Source organism: Sapajus apella, unplaced genomic scaffold (genome assembly GCF_009761245.1).
Source record: "Sapajus apella isolate SASKATOON/1434 unplaced genomic scaffold, GSC_monkey_1.0 scaffold3, whole genome shotgun sequence".
NCBI lineage: Eukaryota > Metazoa > Chordata > Mammalia > Primates > Cebidae > Sapajus > Sapajus apella.
Genome location: NW_022436943.1, coordinates 66,119,338 through 66,141,626, shown reverse-complemented (window position 1 = coordinate 66,141,626; position 22,289 = coordinate 66,119,338). Strand labels below are relative to the sequence as shown.

Here is a 22,289-nt window from a genome sequence, read left to right as displayed (position 1 = left end):
ACCAGCCTGCACCTGCTTTTCTTTTTTAATAGCAAAAATCAGTACTGCCTTGTTTACAGAAAGTGACCATCCAGAACTGTGGGACAGAGCCACCCAGATGAGAGGATGGGGTCTGCCCGCACCAGCGCCAGCCTTCTGGGACCCAGGCCAACGAAAGAGCTGAGATGGGAAGAAGGGCTGGAGATGAAAGCCTTGCCAAAAACGCAGTGGCAATGAGTAGCTGGGCTGAGGGCGGCCCAGGCTGCAGACGAGGCCCAGGTGTGCAGCCCTCACTGGCACTGTGGCCGTGAATCGGCTCCTCGGAGCCCTGGAGGCAGGCCTGGCAGAACAGAGGTGGTGTCCCCACCTTGGGTGCCTGGGCCCCTGAGAAGGTTCTGGCCGAAATGCCTCAGGCTTTTTGCAGCCCATTCCTAGCAGTTCAGGCCAGAGGCTCTTCCTTGGACCTATACAGAAGTCACTTTTGGGGAAATCCCTCCAGCTGCCCAGCTGCCAAGCTGGTGCAGAGCCCTTCCCTTCCCTGTGGGCCTCAGGCCTGCCCTGCACTCTGCAACTCTGGGTTCTCAAGGTTCCCACTGCTCGGACACTGGAGGCAGGTGGGGATGAAGGGCCAGCCCCCTGCCCATCACACCAGCTCGGGCAGCATCTCTGCAAAGGCAGCCCCCACCCCACCTGGGGAGGCATGGGCATCCTCGGCCCCAGGCCCACCGGAAGGACTCTAGGCCTAGACCTGGCCGAAGCAGAAGAGGACCAGGCCTGGACAGGCCCTGGGGCCTTTGCCACCTTTCAAACTAGGCCTCCCAGGGGCAGCTTATCAGCCATGGACTGGCAGAGGCAGACAAGTTTGAGGGGCAGTGGGGAAGGAGAGCCCGAAGAGGATGGTGCTGAGGCATCGTGGATTGCCTTGGTGGCTATTAGTGCCAGGGTCCGCTTCCAGGTATGTCAGGTGGCTCCTGGCCCTGGGGCCAGACAAAATGGTCTGTGGCTGATGAGGAAGGGGGGTTGGAACTCTCCTGCCATTGGCCAGGTCACCAGGGCCCAAATCCAGTCAGCTGCCAATCCCATGGAGTAAGAGATCTGTTGAGACCAGAATTTTCTTAGGGAAAACTAAAAATCCAGGGAAACGGAACCCCACCTCCCTGTTGTACCCAGAACCTAAGGAAGCCGGGACTACAGGAATCCATCCCTCCCTGACTCCACTGTGAAGCTCCAGTACCTTAGGTCTCTGCCTCTGACCTCCAGAGCAACCGCAGGGTGGCCCGAGATCAGCCCACCCGGCCCGTTCTCACGGCCCCTCTGAAGAGTATCTTTAAAAACAGATTTAATGTGTTAAAAAAAAAAATAGAACCAATTGGTGTGCTTCGCCACTGAGATGATCGCGCTGTGGCTTGGGGACCACGTAGCACCAGGGCTCGACAGCAGACAGGAGTGTCAGGCCCTCGTCCAGTGCATGTGACTGGTGCAGGGAGAGGCCCAGCCCCACGGGGGCCAGAGCGGGAACACAGCCACCTGTTCCGACAGGCTCTGTGCCTTGTATGCCCTGCGCATGTGCCTGCCCTCAGAGGAGCAAGGGCCAAGCCTCTCTTGCAGCTGCATCTCCAGAAGACTGGGGTGCCAGTGAGGCAGGGCGACCTCTCACCAACAGAGATCCTCCAAGCCAGGCTGGGCTTGGATTCCTGTAACCCCCATACCCATGGAGTGGGCCACCCCAAGGGGAGGAGAGGAGAGAGAGATTGTGTGCATCCCCTTCCTCCAGGTGTAGCAGGAGAAAGGTCACTGGGCTGGCCTGGTCACACACTGTCATAGGGGCCTGCTGGAGTGTTCCCGATGCCCCCCAGCCTCCGCGCCATGCTGATGAGTGAGCGCAGCTGCACCAGCCTCAGTGGCCCCACTTCTCTGGGGTCCTGGCTCTCCAGCCACCGCAGAGCTGTCTCTAGCCCCCGCACGGCCTCTCCGGCAGTGGGCACTGAGGCCCCTCCATACTCGGTGGCCTCCTCCTCCTCCTCTCCACCCCCAATGGCAGAGGGCAGGCTGGCTGGGGCTGGAGGGGCTGGAGGGGGCAGGGCTGGGCCCACCTCCTCTCTGCAGCCCTCGGGCAGACCGCCATCATCATCCAGGTGCAACCACTCTGCAACCTCCTCGGGAGCCAGGCACTTGTAGGCCAGAGCTGCCAGATGAGTGAGGTCGCTGAGCACCCTGCTGTGCTCGGCAGCTTCCTCGGCCTGTGCTGGCTGCCCAGCACTGTCCTCTGCGGGCCTGGGCTCAAAGGCGGCCCGCAGGCCCAGCAGCCAGCAGCGCTCGATACTGCCCGCCTGCACCAGGTCCCAGGAGAGGCCGGCCAGGTAGAGCATGTCCTTGAGCATGAAGCTGCGCATGAAGTCCAGCGGGGAGCCGCTGGCGCAGGACACAGCCAGCCGCAGCAGCTCACGCTTGTACAGCTGCTTGAAGGCGGCCACCACGCCCTGCTCCAGCGGTGCGGGTATGTGTGCCCGGCTGCTGCCTTTGGACAGGAACAGCACGCGCACAGCGCCATCCGGGGTCTGCAGCTCCTCCGGGGGCCCGAGAGGCTCCGGCCTGCACCGCATGGGGGTCTCCTCGCTCTCCTCCAGGGCGGGCACACTGGAGGTCGGGCTTGGGGACGGCGGGTGGGCCACCAGCAGCACGGCCTTCTGCTGCAGACAGCTTCGGCGCAGATAGCGCTTGACGCCCGGGACAAATTCCTCAAAGAACCAGCCCCGCAGCAGAGGCCGGCTGAGCCAGGCGTCGGGGCTGTAGCGGTAGGAGGCCGGGAACTTGTCCTGGTTGTGGTGGCGCAGGCTGGGCGGGTCCGGCAGCCGCCCGATGACCAGCGGCTTCAGCTTGTGGCTGCCGGTCAGGTTGGCGGCCAGCAGCACCGTCACGCGGTCGCCCCGCCAGCGCCGGCCGCAGCCCCCAGTCCCGGGGTCCCCTGCGCCCGGGGGCGCAGCCTGCTCCGGAAGCAGCTTCCAGTAGAGGCCGGTGACGTTGGCGTTGTAGATCTGCTCGTCGCCGTAGCCGCCCTCGGCGGGGGGCGGCGGGGCCGGGGCGCGGTCGGGCAGGGGGCTGGCGCCGGGAGGCAGCGCGGGCTCCTCCTTGACCGGGGGTCCGGGCGCGGGGCCCGGGGCGGGGGGCCCGGCCTCGCCGTAGAAGCGCTGGCTGGAGATGCCGTGGCGCTTCTGCCAGCGCCAGAACCAGCCGTGGCTGGCCTTGAAGGTGCACTCGGGCCCGTAGATCTGGCGCGCGAAGGCCTCGGCCTGCGCCTGGATGAGCGGCCCCGACAGCGGCACGCCGTGCTGGCGCAGCGCCAGGAACCAGGCGTACACGGCGCGGTCGATCTCCTCCTCGTTGGCCAGCCGCATCTTCTTGCGCTGCGTGCCCACCTCGCCGCCCAGCTGCTCCAGGAACCAGCGCAGCTTCGGCTCGTCCTTGAGCCAGCCGCGCAGCGTCCCGCCGGGCACGCCGAAGTCGCGGCACACGCTGGCCTGCCGCTCGCCGCCCTTGACGCGCTCGATGGCCTGCAGCTTGTCCTTGATGGAGTAGGCCTTGCGGAAGGCCATCTTCACGGCCACGCGGGGCCGCGGACCGGGCGCAGGGGGCGGCGGCCGCGCGGCGGAGGCGGGGGCCAGGGCGGGCGCGGGGGGCCCGGGCGGGGGGCGGCGGCCGCGGCGCGGGACCGGGCCGGCCTGGGGGCCCGCAGAGTACATGGCAGCGGCGGCGGCGGCGGGGACCCGGGCCGCGGGTCGCTGGAGCCACACGCCCAGCCGCTCGGGGCGGGGCGCTAGGGGGCGGGGCCGCGCGGGTCCCTCCCCTTTGTCCCGCAGCTCGGCGGGCGCACGCGCGCTGACCCTGTCGGGGGGCCGTCCGCGCCCCGCGCCTGCGCGCTGGCCGCCTCGTGCGTCACTCGGCGCCTGCCGGCCGCCGGCCCCGCCCCGCTGGCGACACCACTGGGCGCGAGGCGCAGGGGGCCGCGCGCGCCGCCGTCCCGTTCCCGGCACTCGTGCAGGCTCCTCCCGGAAAGAGCGGCCTCCGCGGTCGTCTCTGACGTACTTCTGCCTTTGAAGTTTCGGGGCGCGGCACGTCGAGGGCCCGGGCGGCCAGGCGGAGCGTGCGCAGGGGCCGCGTCCCCCCGGGCCCCCGGCCTGCGGCTGTTGGTAGAGCCCAGTGCTTCATTTCCCGTGCGCGGCCCGGGCGGGCCTCTCTTTCCTCAGGCGTCCCGCGTCCGCCCATTCCTCCTCCCTGGTCGCCGCGTCCTTGGCTGGCGTGTGAGTACCGCGGCCCCCGCCGGAAGAAGCCGAGGGCGCCAGAGATGCCCGAGGGGCCGGGAGGGCGGGCAGCCCGGGCTGCGCCAGAAGCTCGCGCCGTTAGGGACTGAGGCGCAAGTGCGCCAGTGCCGGCTTAGGGGTCGTGGGCCAAGTGCGACTCTTGGGGCGAGCGCAGAGGGGCGGGGCGACTGAGGCCTCGTGGCCCGCCTGGAGGGCATCCGCGGGCTGGGGCCGCGGGGAACACTGGCTCACCGGGCATCCTGCCCATGGAAGTCCCTCGGCCAGGCTGCTGGGTCCTAGGGCCTGTGTCTGCTGCAGTCTTGGTGGGACACGAAACATCTGCCCCGGTTGTTCCTCTGGCTTGCAGAGTTTCGTCCACCACGTGTTTAGTAAGCACCTACTGCACGCATCTGCTGAGTACGGAGGGGATAGGCAGGGGCTCAACACTTTTGGAACTTAGAGGCTTGTGAACACGGAAAGGAATAAGGCTGTATTGTGACTGGGTCAAAATTCCTGTTTCCTGATTTGGGTAGGATGGTCCGGAAGTCTCTGAATTGGGGCGCTAGGATGGTGGGGGTGCTGTTGGCAAGAGGCTTTAAATGGAGGGAAGAAGGCAAAGGGGGCGGAGTGGATTGGGGACCTGATGACACGTCAGGGATTGCTTTCCAGAATGAAGGACCGCCTGGCAGCAAGAGAACTGTGTAGCTAAATTTGGGGTCGTCCCTGTCTGACCTGGCGGGGTGCTTCTTGAGTTGATACTGCCTGTGGCTCACCTCCCAGGGAGGCAGGCCAGGCCCTCTCACTTGAGCAGCCTCCTGCAGCACCGACCACCCCATCCTCTGGAGCCCATGAGCCTTAAACAGCTGCCTGAAAGGCAGTGGGTTACTTCTGGAGCCCCTGTGTATGCTCAGCCCTGTTCTGGGGGTCGGGGATGCAGCCAGGGTGCTGGACAGGGTGAAGGGCAGGTGTGAAAGGAGCCCCCAAGTGTCCCCTGCGGAAGTGGACACTCACCTTCGCCTTCTCATCACATGCGCAGGCAGGTGCATGTGCTGCCCAGCCAGGATCCTAGATCCACCCCTTTGGGGCTTTCTGGGTGCAGTGCCAATCCTGCGGATAGCAGCATCTCCCCTAGGCTGCTGCAGATTTCACACGCAGTCAGTTCTGGAGAGTGAGCGCCCAGCTGGCAGAGCCCTCCAGTGTCTCCCGTCCCTTCTGGAGGACTGGGCCCTTGGCTTTGCTCCCTGGGAGCTGGGTGAGGCTGCAGGGTTCAGCGCAGGTGGGCACATGCTTGATGATGAACAGGGTACCTGACTGTGCTGTGCACTGGCGTCAGCCTTCCGGGGGCTAAGGACAAGAAAGGCAGCATGGAGCATTTTTGTGGCTCATCATCCTGTGCCAGTGTTTTAAGGTGACGTGGTGTGCTGGAATCTGGTGGCAGCAAGTTATGCTAAGTGCTGGTGTAGGAGCCTGTCACGGGTCTCCAGCTGCCCCGCCTCGCTGACAGCCACGGGTGCCATATGAGGTGTGTTGTGGGTGTTGTCAGGGATTCCAGAAAGTCTGTGGAGTCACCCAGGAGGCATGGGGGCTGGAAACGGTGCTGACCTGCAGTGGCATTTAAGAAAGGATGTGGGTGGGGTGGGGTGGCTTGGGCACCTACGGTATGGGCTCTGAGGTATGCAGGACAGGCTGGCGTTTCCCAGTAGGGCTGGAATGTCCAGGGATCAGACAGGAAAGTGGCTGAGTTGGAAAGTGGAGCTGTAGAGTTTTTCCCTTAAAAAGACCAAAAGCAGCCGTGCGAAGTGGCTCACGCCTGTAATCCCAGCACTTTGGGGGCCGAGGCGGGCAGATCACCTGAGGTCAGGAGTTCGAGACCAGCCTGGCAAATATGGTGATGGCAGGTGCCTGTAATCCCAGCTACTGGGGAGGCTGAGGAAGGAGAATCGCTTGAACCTGGGAGGCAAAGGTTGCAGTGAACTGAGATTGCACCACTGCACTCCAGCCTGGCAACAAGCAAGACTCTGTCTCAAAAAAAAACCAAACAAACAAAAAACAGAGGCCTCACTCAGCGCAGGAGGCTGCTGATCTGTCCTGTGCACTGTCCTGCCGTGCCGTGCTTCTGCCTACGGAGCTGCTTCCTCAGGTGCTCTAGCCTCATTTTCAGGGCTAGTTGTTGGACCCTTTGGGCACAGAAGATACAGAAAGTTCTGTCAATTGGTGCCAGTCCGCAAACTCAGGTCAGGCCAGTCAGGTGGGCGGGAGAGAGTTGCTGCTGGAGGGGTGGGTGTGCACAGGCTGAGCCTGGTGGCCGACCATATCCCCTGCCCACTTCCCTAACTTCTCCCCGTGGAGGGTGGACGGTCTGGGAGCCTGTCTGTGTGTGCGACTAATGGGGTGGCGTGGAGGGCAGGGCCTGGGAGCCAGCTCCTCCCAGAAACCTTCCGTGTGCCCAGGGTGTGGAGACCTTCAGGCCATGCCACAGCTCTCCAGGCATGTCCTCACCTTCCTTCAGGGCCCTGCCCTCCTGAACTGCAGTCTTCTGGGAAGGAGCGTCCTTGCCGGGGCTGTTCCAGGGACAGGGATGGGAGCTGTGAGGGCCATGCTGCTGCAGTGGGTCTTGCTGGGTACCGCCTGCGCCACAGACCATCTTAGATGGGTGGAGCCTTCCAGAGCTAGGACCCCACGGCACCCTCAAACTCTGGGCAGCTGATGCAGGCTCGGGTGCTTGGCAGGCTGTCTGCCCCTCGGTGGGGAGCCTTGGTGGTGAGCCCTGCATGCATCCCGGAGCCTGGCGTGCTCCCAGGAGTGGAGTCAGGACACTTTGGCTGTTTCCCCTGGGGCCTGGCTCTGGCGTTTCCAAGACTGCTTCTCTGGCAGCTGGCTGTGTCCCTGTGTTCTCTTTAGCAAGCTCTTCCCAAGCTTGGATAAACTTCAGGAGAGAAGGGGCTGGTCATCTGTAGGGATGCAGTGACAAAGTCATTGCGTCCTGCTCTAGGCTCTCCTGCCGGAGAGGAGAGGCTTGGGTGTGCTCGTTGTCAGAGTGAGTGGAAGCTCAGACTTTCCCTCTGTTGGGAGAGATGGTGTGCTTGGTCCTGCAGGTCCTCCTGTGCTCCGGAACATGGGAAGCGGGGAAATGAGGAGGTGGGCTCGGAGTTGTGGGGGGCTGTGCTGGCTGTCCTGGGAGGATGTCTGCCCGCTGTCAGTGACCAGCTGCCCAGGTGATGGGCCTGGCCTCCGAGTCTCCAGCCTGGCTCACTGTGGTATCTCCTGAGGGCTTTCTCTCCGCAGGGAAGCCCACTCAAGACCCCTTTTACCAGTCCCATGGGGCAGATGCCTAGTTCTTCTCTGCAGGGTGCCCCCTGCTGCAGTGTGGGGTGCACAGAGGTGGGCACGGCCCTGGGGCCAGAGCTCCGCTTGGTGAAGGAAGACAGATCCCAGCCAGGGCTCTTGGGTTGCTCAGCAGCAGGAGGTGGCCCCTCCTGCCCAGTCCCACTCAGGGCATGGGCTGTGGCTGGGTTTTCAGCTGTGCCCAGCTGCCCTACCCAGAGCTTGCAGGGTTTATGAAGTGGCTCTTGTGAGATCGGGGGCAGGTCACCGATTATCTGTGCACACTGGGAGAGTGAGTCTGGGAGGCCTTTGCATCCCTTGAAGTTTTTTGTGGCTTGTGCTGGGGCCCTTGGGTGGCAGCCCTACCTCGATGGTGGCTCCTGCTGAGAGGGAGGCCCCGTACAGTCTGGGCCCTGGGCTGCTTTCCCCTGGAGGCTCCTTGTCATCTTCCGGGCTTCCTTCAGCGCCTGGACATGCGGCAGTGCAGGGTCAGCTCTGGGGAGGATTGCGGGTGTTGGATTGTCTCGGGCTGCCTTGCTCAGGTGATGACAGGGTGGGTAGATTTGGGAGAGGTTGGCTCAGATAGTGGTCCCTGCTTGTCCCCCAGGGCCTGCCTGGGCTCCGGCTAACACGAATCCCAAGAGCTCCCCTTTCAAAGGATGACGGAGCGACGCCGCCTCGAGCGTGTGGACTCAGCTGCCACCTGGGATTGTGGTGGTGGCGGGTCTGTCTGGCACTCAGCTTCCGTCTCCACCAATGTCACCTCCACGCCACCTCGCCAAGCAGCTTCTGAAAAGGCCTGGGCTGCTGCTGCTGTGTCTGACCCACTCAGTCTTTTTGGCTGCCTCTAACCTTGCTGCTTTTTCCTTCATGCTGTCCTAGGAGGCCAAAGGAAAGTAAGTACCCACCTGTCCTGGTGCCCCGTCCCCTTCATTTGACCAGGGAACCCCCAGCCAACACTGCACCCACAGGAACCCCAGCACCACCTGTGCATGGCCCAGTCTGCCCGGAGGGGCTGTAGTTTCCTGTAAAGTGGAGGAATTGGGTTTTCTGGGTGGGGCAGCAGCAGGTGGGCACCCTGTGTGGCCCTGAGCAGGGTCCTGGCCTGGGCTGGCAGGTCAACATGTGACATGCTGCTCTGCTCCCTGCAGGGAGGTGGTGGCAGTGCCAGGACTCGGTAGGAGCCTCCGAAGTGGTTTCCCTTCCCTGAGCGGCTGCTTCTGCCCGGATCCCCCAGGAATGTGGTCTGAGGCCACTTTAGCCAATAAAATCTGGCAGGGCATTGACACTGGGGGCCAGCTTAGTGGCACTGCTGATGGGAGCAGAGAGGCTAGCAGGGGTCCTGTGGAGGGCTTGATGGCCAGAGAGGTTGGAGGGCAGACGAGCCTTGCCCAGCTGGCCAGCGCTGCTGCCCCTCACCCCACCTCATGATGTCACAATGTTCTGCTTCCTGGGCTCTTGCTCCCACCCCACCCCAACCCCTGCCCATCAGCCTGGCCCTGGTAAGTGTTGCCCCAGCCTGCGGGAGGAGTGAGCGGGGGAGCCGAGGGAGCTGCTTCTTGGTCCCCGTGGTCTCCTGGCCCCGGTTCCTCACTGGTCCCATTGGAGCTTGCTGCTGTGGCTGAGGGATTCTGGCCACATGTCCAGAAAGAACTCCGTGTCCCACTCAGGCAGGGCTTCAGAGTGCAGAGCGTGGCCTTCCCCAAAGCGCTGCCTGCCTGGGTGGAGCCTAGACAGCTCAGCACCCCACGGGGCATCAGAATTGGCCTTGGTTTTGTTGGAGAATGGTGGTAGGAGAGGGCTAGACCCACAGCCAGTGGTGCACAGGGCCTGCGCTTCACAATGGCTGCCTCCCTCAGTGCACGCCTGGCAGGTGGCTCCAGTCACAGCCACGTGCCCTGGAGCTACTGGGTCTGCCCTCAGGCTCCATCAGACACACTGGCGGAGGCAGCAGAATAGCAGAGGTGTTGGTGAGGGGCAGCTGCACGGCTCCCTCTTGAGGGTGCTCCTCGGTGTTGGTTAGGCCCAGGCGCTTTCTGCTTTTGGGGAGCAGAGGGCATGGCTGGGGAGGAAGCTATGGCGGGCTGAGCACAGGCTGGGGCACTGACCTGCACCCCGAGAGCAGATGTGCCCTTGCTGGGCCTGTCCTTTCTGTAACGCTACGCTGGACACCTGGGAGCAGCAGAGTGTGCCCCCCACAGGATCCTGCGTGGCTGCTGGAGCACACTTCAGACCCAGCAGCTCTTGGTCGTGCACAGGGGCAGCCGATGACGGAGGTCACCTAGAGCTTGAGGGAGCAGCACGTCCAGTGAGGAGGCTCAGGCTCCCAGGCCATGGTAGCAAGTAGGGGTGGATCCCCATGACCTGCCTCCCACCAAGATGGCCCCTCTTACACCACACAGTACCGGAACCTTAGAGGGGACCCTGGCATCCTGGAACTGTGAAATACCCGTGATGCCCCTTTAGTTAGGATGGACCCAGATGTCTGGGCTTCGGTCGGGAGGCAGGGGCAGCTGATAGAGAGCCCAGAGTCGTCTCTGTGCTGGAGGCAGTTGGCCCCTCCTTTTTAGAGATTGGTCACCAGCATGGTCCCTGGTGTCTCCCATTGATGTGAGCCTTCATGAGTGGGTGCTCCACCCTCTGCCTAGCCACCCGGTTCCTCCTGGGGAGGACAGTTAGGCCCACAGAGAGGCTGCCCCTTTTCGAAAACCTTCAGGTGTGCTCTGGGTGCGGCAGTGGTATGGCCAGGACAGCCACAGAGGCTGTTGTGTACAGTGGGAACTCCAGCCACCGTGGTGGGGTGGGGGCCGGGCCTGGCCTGTGCAAAAATGCAGGGCAAGCTGGTTAGATAAATTATTTATTTCAGATAAATAATGAAACATTTTTTAGTATGTCGCAGATATTTCATGGGCCATACATTCACTAAAAAAATTATGTATTGTTCGGCCGGGCGCGGTGGCTCACGCCTGTAATCCCAGCACTTTGGGAGGCCGAGGCGGGTGGATCACGAGGTCAAGAGATCGAGACCATCCTGGTCAACATAGTGAAACCCCGTCTCTACTAAAAATACAAAAAATCAGCTGGGCATGGTGGCGCGTGCCTGTAATCCCAGCTACTTAGGAGGCTGAGGCAGGAGAATTGCCTGAACCCAGGAGGCGGAGGTTGTGGTGAGCCGAGTTCGCACCATTGCACTCCAGCCTGGGCAACAAGAGCGAAACTCCGTCTCCAAAAAAAGAAAAATTATGTATCGTTCATATCCAAGTTAAGTTAACTGAGCAAATCCTGCTTCTGTTTTATTTGCCAACTTGGAGGTTCTGTAAGAAAAGGTTTTCATGGCCAGGGCAGCTTGGTATAGTGTCTTCCGAACCCCTTTCAGAGAGCCGGGGCCTTGGCAGATTAGTAAAGACAAGCTCTGCAGTTAAGACATGTATATATATATGTATTTACATACATACATACGTATGCTATTTTTTCGTTTTTGAGACGGAGTCTTGCTCTTTCGCCAGGCTGGAGTGCAATGGCGCGATCTCAGCTCACTGCACCCTCCACCTCCAGGTTCAAGCGATTCTCCTGCCTCAGCCTCCTGAGTAGCTGGGGCTACAGGCACACGCCACCACACCCAGCTAATTTTTTTTTGTCTTTTTGAGACGGGGTGTCACCATGTTGGCTAGGATAGTTTCAAACTCCTGACCTCGTGGTCTGCCTGCCCTGGCCTCGCAAAGCGCTGGGATTACCGGCGTGAGCCACTGCGACTGGCCTGTTTTTTCTTTACCACAAAATGCCCCCCACATGGGCCTGACTTTCAAGTCCTTGCATGTCATCGCATGGAAGCCCCACTAAGGAGCATCCTCAGCCCCTGCCCCGGGAGGGCAGGCATGGGAGGGTGGGCAGGGGGCCGAGGCTGCCCGCCGTGTTGCAAATCTGCCCTCTGCTTGCTTTTTATCGCTGTATCCGGAAGATGAGGAGCGGGAAGGCCTCCTGTGCCCTGGAGACGGTGTGGGAAGACAAGCACAAGTATGAGGAGGCCGAGCGGCGCTTCTATGAGCTGGAGGCCACACGGGCGGCCACCACCGCCCAGCAGCTGCCGGCTGAGGGGCAGGCCGTGAACGGGCCCAGCCAGGACGACCCTGAGGACGCGGACGAGGCCGAGGCCCCTGACGGCAGCAGTAGGAGTGATCCCAGGAAGAGCCAGGACAGCAGGAAGTCCCTGCAGAAAAAAAGGAAGCGCTCTCCCAAGAGCGGACTTGGCCCTGCGGACCTGGCCCTCATGGGCCTCTCGGCTGACCACGTGTGGTTGGACAAGTCACTTTTCGACCAGGCAGAGAGCTCCTACCGCCAGAGGCTGGCAGATGTGGCTGCCCAGGCAGCCTGGCCTCCTGCCTTGGCCCCTTGGGGTCCCTGCACCCATGGAAGCCAGGTGGCCTGCCACCATGTGACCTGGGGGATCTGGGTCAACAAGTCTGCCTTCGACCAGGCTGAGCGGGCATTTGTGGAATGGTCTCAGGCCCTGTTGCTGGCCCCCGAGGGCAGCCACAGGGAAGAGACTCCTGACACAGGCCAGGAGGTGGCTGTCCCCGACCTGGCCCACCAGCCCAGCCCACCAGTCAATGGCCAGCCCCCACTGGGCAGCCTGCAGGCACTGGTTCGGGAGGTGTGGCTGGAGAAGCCCCAGTATGATGCGGCCGAGAGGGGCTTCTACGAGGCCCTGTTTGACGGCCATCCCCCCGGGAAAGTGCGCCTGCAAGAGCGAGCCGGCCAGGCCGAGGGTGCCCGGCGGGGCCGCCGAGACCGGCGGGGCCGCAGTGCCTTAGGGAACAAGCGGGCCGCGCCACGACGGGCCGATGGGGAGGCCCCCTCTGCCTTGCCCTACTGTTACTTCCTGCAGAAGGATGCAGAGGCCCCCTGGCTCAGCAAGCCTGCCTATGACAGCGCCGAGTGCCGCCACCATGCCGCCGAGGCCCTGCGTGTGGCCTGGCGTCTTGAAGCTGCCTCCCTGTCTCGCCGACCTGGTCCTCGGTCTGGCCCATCCATGTCCAGCCTGAGACCCAAGTAGGAGAAATGTGCTGGGTGGGCACCCAGCCTGGGCTGTGGGCACAGGGACAGCCGTCCCAGGCTGGGGCTCCTCCAGCTCCTTCCCATGCCCGCCTGGGGTGGGGGGTCCCCGAGACCTATGGGCCCAGCTGAGTTGAATGCAGGAGCAGGCTGAGCCAGGGTTATGCTCTGCTTGGGGTCACAAAGTTCTGGGCTTCTGGGTGGGGGTAGGGATCGTGTCGGCACAGGACAGACTCTGCTTCACTCAGGGTCCCTTCCCTCTTTGGCTGGGAAACCCCCCTGTCCTCTGTGGCTGACACAATGCCAGGACTGAAGAGGAGGTGACCCACGTGGGTGGGAAGCATTGAAGCTGGTGTCTGGCCCCAGCACTCCCCTGGGATGAGATGTAGGAGCTAGTGTGTCCCTGCCTGCCCGTCCTGTGCACCCCCAGCTTCCCTTGTCATCCGTAACCACCTCTGAGGGAAGGTGGCAGCGTTTCAGCTGCATGGGTGCATGGCCAGTCAGGCGGCCTCCATCCAGGGTGCCCGGTTTGCGTGGCCTCCCTCTGGGTGTTGGGGGCTTGCTCCAGGGTTGCAGGTGCAGCCCCAGCAGCGGTCTGGGGGGCCAGCAGGTGGGTGGGCAGTTAAACGTGAAAGGGAATGCAGAGGGCATGGAAGTGGCAAGGCTGGCCTGCTGAAGAGGGTGACTTGGTGGTGGGGTGGGCTGGGTCAGGGAAGGACTTAGAAGGTCCTACCTGAGTGTCCCAAGCAGCTGCCTGGGCCCCGGAGGAGGTGGTGCCAACCTTGGACCCCCAGGGGTCTGGATTTGCTGGTTGACAAGATCAGACCTGAGGGCGGGACCCCATAGGGGAATGCCATCTCCTGCTCCTCCACCTGCCCTGGTGTTCACAGTGGCCTGATCCCTCCTCACCAAGAGCATCCTGGGTCAGGGATGTGGAGCAAGCTTGCACACTGCAGCCCTTGGTTGCTGAGAGGACATTTGGCGAGGTCCAGCGACGGCCCACAGTCCTCCACATGGAGACTGGCGGCAGAGCGGGATGGGGACCCTTCTGTTGCACTTGGTTGGACAGTAGGAGGGCCTTGGCCAGTCCAAGGTTGGGGCAGCAAACTCCATAAAGAACCAGAAGGTCTGGGTTCCAGCCACATAGGCGTCTTCCCAGCTCCTCTGCTGCCAGGCAGTGGGAGCAGCACGAGGTGGGGCTGTGTGCCAGGAAAAACCATAGGCACCCTGGCCTAGGGCAGCAGCTCTCAACCTTCTTGGTCTCAGGACTCCAAAGAGCTTTCATTATATCTACTGATTTTTACCACGTTTGCAATTAAAACTGAGAAATGGGCCAGGCATGGTGACTCAGGCCCATAACCCCAGCACTTTGGGGGGCCAAGATGGGTGGATCACCTGAGGTCAGTAGTTTAAGACCAGCCAACATGGTGAAAGCCCATCTCTGCTAGAAATACAAAAAATTAGCCAGGTGCAATGTTGGGTCCTGTAGTCCCAGCTACTCGGAAGGCTGAGGCAGGAGAATCGCTAAACTCGGGAGGCGGGAGCTGTAGTGAGCCAAGATCACGCCACTGACTCCAACCTGGGAGACAGAGTGAGACTTTAAACCCCCAAAAAAAAAGAAACTGAGAAATGTTAAGTGTACTTATTTGTTGAAGAGGAAGCTTGTTACATATTAGTATCATGTTTTTTTATGAGAAATACTTTTTCTGTAACCAAAAAGCTCAGTGAGCAGATCGAGTCTGGCTTAGTGGGAGGCGGCTGGGCCCTCGCACCTGCCTCCACACTACAGCTGTCTGACGTAAGCCCAGCTTCCTGTGGCTGAAAGGAAGGGCCTTGTGACCCCCAGAGGTTTTTGGACCACACCTTGAGAACCCCTGGTCTGGAAGACAGGCCTGGGACACCATGTGGGGCAAGGGCTACGGGCTTGGTGTCACTGTGTGGAGAACCACTGGTGTCTTCCAGCGGCCCGGAGTCTGTGTCACCGGGACCAGCGGTGTGTGAGTCAGCGGGGCTGGGATGGCGCAGAGCTGGCGTCTGGAAATGGGGTGTCAGCCCCACCGCACCCTGGTGCTTCTGGGCTTCTCTGAGGGTCTCTGTAGGGAAGGGTGAGGCCAGGGCTGTCTCAGTCCCTCTTCCCCACCATGCTGACTTTGCCTCTCTTTCCCCTCCCAGGAGAAAAATGGCTACAAACTTCCTAGTACATGAGAAGATCTGGTTTGACAAGTTCAAATATGACGACGCGGAAAGGAGATTCTACGAGCAGATGAACGGGCCTGTGGCTGGTGTATCCCGCCAGGTGAGGGCTGGCGGCTCTGCTGCCCAGCAGGAGTGGCTGGGGCACACAAGGAGGGTTCAGCCAGGCCAGGAGGAGCGCCTCTGGTGGCATCAGGAGGGCACAGGCACCCTGGCCCAGTGGTTCTGCTGTGGGTGCTGGGAGTGGGGTCTTGGGGCAGGCAGCCTTGGCCAGCCCCCCAGGCTGGGTCTGCTCAGGGACCTCCTGCCGGCGCCTGTGCAGTGTATGGGGCCAGGCCTGACACTGGTTCCCTGCAGACATGGGCTCCTGGGCCTGTCGTCATGGCCTCAGGCACCTTCTGCTTTTCTGGCCTGCTGAGCTGTTATTCTGTGCAGTACTTTCTTGCTTGCTCTCTGAGGGTTCATGGGTTTTTTTGTTTTTTTAATTAAAAACATTTTTTTAATAAAAAAAAAAGACTGGTTCTTTCTGCACTGTCTGCAGGAGAACGGCGCCAGCGTGATCCTCCGTGACATTGCCAGAGCCAGAGAGAACATCCAGAAATCCCTGGCCGGAGTGAGTACCCGCGGCCCACAGACCCGCGGCTCCTTCCCGGCCAAGTAGCCTGTCTCATTTTCCTGATGCCACTGGTGGTTTTGGCTTCACAGTAGAGTCAGGGTGGAGTGTGCAACGCTGTGCTCTTGGGGACGGGTGGCTCTGTGGCCTCCAGGCCCGACTGCCACAGTGTTCTTACTCTCATGTCCTTCCCAGGCTGCCCTCTCATCTGCTGCAGGGCCGGCTGGGGGCTGAGTGGTGCCATTCGCAGGGCAGCTGCAGGTACTGCTGTGGGCTTGTGCCTCCCTGCTCGCTCCCCGTGGCAGGACTGTGCCTGCCGGGCCTTCCTGCATTCCCCCTTAGGTCTTGCTCCACCTCGGAGACAGGAGTGGTGGTTCCAGGGGGAGAGGAGTTCAGAGCCTAGAGTTGGAGACCCAGAGAAGAGCCCTGTAGCCCTGTTTGGCCTCCAGGCCCCGGGCCGAGATCAGGAGTCGGGGGCAGTGGCTGCAGCCTGACTGGGGCTGGCTGGGGAAGGAGTGACCTCCAGGAGGTGGCAGTCCTGCTGCTCCCGAGGAGTTAGGACTCGTTCTCCCCAGGACAGGGTGCTGTCCTGGCTCCCAGAATGGGGTCTGTGTTTCCTGTGACTGCTGCCATGGCATCCCACATTCCAGTTTCACACTGGAAACAGCACATATGTCTCCTGCTCTGAAATGTGTCTCACGAGGCTGACCAGTGTCGGCAGGGCTGCTGTCCTTCTGAAGGCTCCAGGAGGAGTCTGTTCCTTTGCCTCCCCCAGATTCTGTCGATGCCCACGTTTGCTTGGTTCTCGGTTCAAGGTGCTCAGCTGGCGGCCTCGTTACCTCTGCCTCCATGTGCGTCTGTCTCACGCCTCTCCCTGAGCGACCTGCCTCACTCTGTCACTTACACGGTGCTTGTGCTTGCTTTGGGCCCGCCTGGATCCCAGGTCCCCAGTTTAAAATCCTGAATTTAATCCTGTTTGCCGGTTCTTCTTTTTGCCATGTGAGGTAGTGGATTCCCATGCTCTGGGGGTTGGGGCATGGGTGTTGGAGATTCCCATTGCCTCATTCATAAGGTGCGTTGCTCCCCATCAACATCTGCAGAAGCGTGGGCCCCCTCAGTTCACCACAAAGTCCACAATCCCATCCAGTCAGGCATGGAGGATTGCATGGTCCATTCCTTCAGTCTGTGGACTGGTGAAACTGGAAAACAAGTTATCTGCTCCCAAAATATGATTTTGGGTCAGGCATTTCTCTTCAAAATGGGAAAAAGAAGGAAACAGGATTCGTTAGGCCAGGCAGTTTCACCATCCAGCCGGGCGACTGCATGAGGTTTGAAGGCCTGGGAGTGTTCCTGTGTGGCTCATGGTCCCACCCTCTGTCATCTTTAACATCCCCCTTCCTACCAACAGCATGGTCCTGGCAGTTTAGGTTTAGGTTGTCCTAGAAGATGATGTGTTTGCTCTGCCCTGCTCCTCACCTCCTCCTGAGTCTTCACTGAGGGTCTTAGCATTAGAATTCTGCCGACAGTCTGCTCAAGGCAGACTAGGGTTTTTCTTTTGGCGGGGGGCAGGGGTGGACAGAGTCTTGCTTTGTCACCCAGGCTGGAGTGCACTGACAGGATCTTGGCTTGCTGCCACCTCCGCCTCTGGGGTTCCAGTGATTCTCAACTGCAGCCTTCCAAGTAACTGGGACTACAGGCGCGCACCACCACGCCTGGCTAAGTTTTTTTGTATTTTTAGTAGAGACCGGGTTTCTCAGTGTTGGCCAGGCTGGTCTTAAACTCCTGACCTCAAGTGATGCCCCTGCCTAGGTGTCCCGAAGTGCTGGGATTACAGGCATGAGCCACCGCGCCCGGCCCAGGCTAGGATTTTTCTCTTATGCCCCTCAGAGTTCTTCCAAGAGTTCTTCCAGAGTTCTTCATTGCCCAACTCCAAAGCCATCTCCACATGTCTAGATATTCTGACAGCACCCCACTTCCTAGGGCCAAGATCTGTGTTGGTTTCCACTCGGTGTTGCTGTAGCATTGCCATACTTCAGTGGCTCAAAACAGTGCAAGTTCCTCATCTTGCAGTTCTGGTGGTGAGAAGTCTCAGATTCTACCTTACGGGCCAAGATCAAAGTGTCGGCAAGGCTGTGGTCATTCTGGTGTCTCTGGGGGGAGAGTCGGCTTCCTCGTCTCTTCTGGCTGCTGGAAGCTGCCCACAGCCCTTGGCACAAGGCTCCTAGGCAGCTGTCCTGTCACTCAGCCTGCCTCTCCCCTCCCTCCCTGCTTCCTCCTGCCTCTGTGGGCCCACCTGGGTTATCCAGCATCCTCTCCATGTTCAGATTCACTTCATCACAGCTGCAGAATCCCTTTTGCCATGGGGACTGTATTTACAGGCCCTGGGGACTTGTATGTGGATGTCTCTGTGGGGGCCGTTATTCTGGCTGCCACAGCCAGCTGGGGGTGTGCTGGCTCCCAGGCCATAATCTGGGCATCCCTGGATGGGTGGCCCCAGGGAGGGCTGCCACTCCTATCTGCCAGGCGGGTGCTCCTTTATGCCTTGCGTTCTGCCAAGATCCCAACCCAGCAGCACCCCTGGCTTGCCCAGGCACCTGACCAAGTCCAGGCTAGGCAGACATGGGATTAAGGTAGCACAGATTTTTGCCCCGAAGTCAGGCATATTGCGCTCCGGTACCCAGAAGCAGGATGCGGGGGCTTGGCCCTGGGCTACAGGAACTCTTCTTGCCCTGGCTGTGTGGGGTCAACCCTGAGGTCCCCGTCTCTGAGGCAGGCAGGTGGGCACACTATTAGGGCTTAGGAGCTGGTTTGTTGCTATAACCAAGTCCCACAGACTGGGTGACTTAAACCACCTGTATTTTTTCATAGCTCGGGAGGCTGGAAGTCCATGATCAAGGTGGCAGCAGGGCTGGTTTCTCCTGAGGCCCCTCTCCTTGGCATGTGGATGGTCTTCTCTGTCCTCACATGGTCATCCCTCTGACTGCGTGTGTCCCAATGTCTTCATGTTGGACAGCAGTCAGATTGGATTGCCGCCTGCCCTTCAGTGACGATTACCTCTGTATAAAGGCCCCATCTCCAAATAAGGTCACATTTGAGGGATAAGACTCCAACATGTGGATTGAAGCATTTGCCTTTGGCATACCCCAAGTCCCTGAGGGCCTGCTGTGACGGCACTGGGTGACCTGGGCCTGCCCCACTGAAGCTGTGCTCGGGGTCCCTGGATGCGTGGCTTCCCCAGTCCCCTCCGGAGTTGGCATCAAGGGAGGGGGCTCCTTCTCTGGCCTGAGTCCTATAGGCTCTGGCCTAGTTGCCCACAGAGCCACCCCAGGCGGTGGTGAAATGCCCCCCACTGCTCATGATGCATCCTGGGGCCAGTGCTGACTTAGTGCCTCTTCCAGAGGGACCTTTTCCGTGTTCTTGGGCCTGCTGTGTGGGGTGCATGAGGCCTCAGGTGCCATGGCCCTGCCACTCACAGATTCTGGCTTCCATGGGACCCAGCCCCACTCCCACAGGAGGTCTGCTGTGATTCTCCATGCCCCACGCCCCACAGCCTGGCCCTCCTGTGCCCCAGCTTCTGCCCCAGAGGTTGTCAGAGTTTCTGCCAGTGTCTCCCGCACCCGCACTACCATTCACATGTGTTAGGATTCACTCAAGGTGGCTGGCAAAATAGGAAGGGAAATGACAGGGAAGTTAGATTATAGTCTTAAACTTTTTGGAAAGCGGAAAAGTTTCAGCGAGACTCGCTAAAGGCAGCCAGTTCTTAATGTTAGAACTTTAAGTCGTAAGGTCAACATTAAGATAATGAAATCTCCGCCAGTTAAGTCTGCTTACCTCACGTTCCTTTGTCCCCACTCATTTGTCTGCTCACATAACCGTGTGCTAGATGGCCCTCTCAGCACACGTAAAACCACTCTTAGCCATATTAATTATCCACAAGCGTGTTGACTTAGAACCTCTGTTATTAAATCTATACTGAATAAACGTGAGGGAAACAAGGAGTCATGTTCAGTTAGCTGCAGTCGCCCTCTGGAAGCCCCTGACAAGCATCCCTAGCCTGCTTAGATCACTGTACTAGGTGTGTGAGTGTATCCATTCACCTGTCGCTGAGTCGGGTCTGCAGGACCGACCTCCACAGGTGGTGATCAGTGGCTCACACGTGCCCTGCCAGCCTGGCCTTACTTCCTCCTGGCCTTGCTGCCAGGTGGGCCTCCTGGGCCACAGGGTTGGCTCGGCCTTGCCAATGATCTGTGGGGCTCAGCTCCCACACTCTTCAGGTACATAAACACACAGTCCCCGTAGCATGTTCCCAAGGACTGGCAGGAGGTCCCCAGGGACGGGGCTGCATGTTGGGCAAAGGCTTGAGTGTATCTGCACCTGCTACAAGGAGCAGGTTTGTCTGCCCAGCTGCTGCAGCTCCTCCCTTGCAGAGAGGGAGCCCTGGGGAGCTGTCGAGGTGGAGTCCGCTGAGAGCTCCATGCGGCCAGGTGCACCCTGTCCTAAGAGCCATTCTCTTGGCGGGTGGGCTGGCTGAGTGGACGGTGCATGCAGGTGGATGCCCAAGGACTGGCTCATGTCAGGGGCCAGGAGGCTGGGAGCCTGTCTGGGCCCCAGGGCGTTAATCAGGCTGAGCTGTGGCAGAGTATGAGGTGGGCTTGGGGCCCTGGGTCATCTAGAAACTGGTTTGCTGAGTGAGATGGTAGGCGTGTGTCCCAGGGAGGCGAGGCTGTGGGTGGCTGCTGCCCACACGGGCAGGCTCCTTCCTCCTGCCCCCACTGGGCCCTCAGCTGCTCTCCCCTCCCATTGCCAGTGCCGCCTGGTCCCCCGAGGCCTGTCCCAGGCTGTCCCCAGGACTGTGAGCCCTTTACCACCTCCCACCCAGCCTCTGAGGCTGGCTGCTCAGCAGGGTCCCACCAGGCAGCAGCAGCCATGGCCCAGCTCCCCATGGCCTCTGTTTGGGGAACCCTGGGCTTCCTGGCTGAGAATTTCATTGTGGTCTATGGCGGCTGCCATCTCTGAGGTCACCACCCGTAAGTTTGAGCTGGGTGTTTGCAGGGGGCACCTCCTGCTCTCCCCAGCTGGAGTTTTCCTTGAGTTCCCACAGTTCCTGAGCATGGCAGGGGGACCCAATGGCGCTTACCAGAGCCTCTGAGGGGACTCTTAGGAGCTGTAAATAGGGGGCTCCAGGAGCAGGCTGGGGCACTGAGCCCTCCCCTCCTCCTGCCTTGCAGAGCTCAGGCCCTGGGGCCTCCAGCAGCCCCAGCGGAGACCACAGCGAGCTCGTTGTCCGGATCGCCAGTCTGGAAGTGGAGAACCAGAGCCTGCGTGGCGGTGAGGCCCGGGCCAGTGGGTAGGGGCTGCCTCTGGCCCCTGCCATCTAACCATGCCCCCCTCGCCCCCGCAGTGGTGCAGGAGCTGCAGCAGGCTGTCTCCAAGCTGGAGGCCCGGCTGAATGTGCTGGAGAAGAGCTCACCCGCCCACCGGGCCACAGCCCCGCAGACCCAGGTGCGTGCCCTCCCCAAACCTGATGCTGCAAGGGGGCCACATGGCCCTGCTGGCTTACCAATCTCCCTGTGCGCTGGCCCCAGCAACAGTGATGAGCTGGCAGCCAGGATACTGGTGTCCTCAAGTCCCCAGGAAGGTTTACAGCTAATCCCCTGGGCAGGTGGAGGCAGCTCTTGTCTTTCCCTGGGCCCTATGTGTTGGGAGCCCCAGCTTGGGTGCACAGGGCCTGCCCTTCCTCCAGTGGAGAGAGGGTGGAGGGCCATGAGGCAGCCCCTGGCTGGGGCGTCTCAGCCTTGCCTCTTGTCCCGTCCCCTGTGGCAGCATGTGTCTCCCATGCGCCAAGTGGAGCCCCCAACCAAGAAGCCAGCCACACCAGCAGAGGATGACGAGGACGATGACATTGACCTGTTTGGCAGCGACAATGAGGAGGAGGACAAGGAGGCGGCCCAGCTGCGGGAGGAGCGGCTGCGGCAGTACGCGGAGAAGAAGGCCAAGAAGCCTGTGCTGGTGGCCAAGTCCTCCATCCTGCTGGATGTCAAGCCTGTGAGTGGGAGGGCAGGGCTTTGGGTGGGTGGGCGCTGCCCTGGCACCCGCCCAGCCTGCTCAGCTTGTGATCCTCCCCCTGCCCTTCTGGGTTCTGGGGAGACTTTAAAGCCAAATTTAGAAGTCTTGGGATAAACAGAAACTTGGAGACATGCACGTGTGAATTTGAATTGTTTTCTGAGGGCCCTTTAAGGAAACAATTGTGCACACAGTGGTGGAGGGGCACAGGTATTCTAGGGGTGGCTGACCCCAGCTTTTCTTCTTTCCCCATAGTGGGATGATGAGACGGACATGGCCCAGCTGGAGTCCTGTGTGCGTTCCATCCAGCTGGACGGGCTGGTCTGGGGGGCCTCCAAGCTGGTGCCTGTGGGCTACGGTATCCGGAAGCTGCAGATTCAGTGTGTGGTGGAGGATGACAGGGTGGGCACAGACTTGCTGGAGGAGGAGATCACCAAGTTTGAGGAGCACGTGAGTGGGCTGGCCAGGGAGGGAAGGGGGATGAGGAGGCTGGGGCCCCGACCCCACGGCAGCAGGAAGCGAGTCCGAGTGAATCCTGCCTCAGTGGGGGCTCCTGGCACCAAGTGGGCTGTAGGGAAACAGCCCTGACCATCGCCCTCTGCCTCTCCCCAGGTGCAGAGTGTCGACATCGCAGCTTTCAACAAGATCTGAAGCCTGAGTGTGTGCGTGTGTGTGCGTGAGGCCCTGCCATGATTAAAAACTGAGACCGGCCCTCTGGCTCCCGCCCTGGTCATTTCCTGCCCATACCTGGCCTGTCTCCTTTCCCG

General features: G+C 60.8%; 2 protein-coding genes across 8 annotated transcripts; one reads left to right on the top strand and one right to left on the bottom strand.

Moving 5' to 3' along the window:
* Positions 1 to 1,080: 1,080 nt before the first annotated feature.
* TIGD5 (tigger transposable element derived 5) lies at positions 1,081 to 3,719 on the bottom strand. The gene has a single exon (XM_032255253.1). The coding sequence runs from the start codon at positions 3,717 to 3,719 to the stop codon at positions 1,788 to 1,790; it is 1,932 nt and encodes a 643-aa protein (XP_032111144.1). The 3' UTR covers positions 1,081 to 1,787.
* Positions 3,720 to 3,957: 238 nt separating this feature from the next.
* On the top strand, positions 3,958 to 22,233 carry EEF1D (eukaryotic translation elongation factor 1 delta). Of its 7 annotated transcripts, none has more exons than XM_032255186.1 (10): positions 4,118 to 4,277; positions 8,484 to 8,497; positions 11,560 to 12,650; positions 14,826 to 14,949; positions 15,388 to 15,459; positions 20,688 to 20,787; positions 20,861 to 20,961; positions 21,283 to 21,504; positions 21,778 to 21,972; positions 22,135 to 22,233. In XM_032255186.1, exons 3-10 carry the CDS (start codon positions 11,560 to 11,562, stop codon positions 22,171 to 22,173), a joined length of 1,944 nt encoding a protein of 647 aa, XP_032111077.1. In that variant the 5' UTR covers positions 4,118 to 4,277; positions 8,484 to 8,497; the 3' UTR covers positions 22,174 to 22,233. The 7 variants fall into 7 exon arrangements, with proteins under 7 accessions (XP_032111104.1, XP_032111096.1, XP_032111077.1 ...); XM_032255195.1 differs by having other exon boundaries at positions 4,171 to 4,277; positions 8,209 to 8,497; XM_032255205.1 differs by lacking the exon at positions 15,388 to 15,459 and having other exon boundaries at positions 4,114 to 4,277.
* The last annotated feature ends 56 nt before the right edge of the window (positions 22,234 to 22,289 follow it).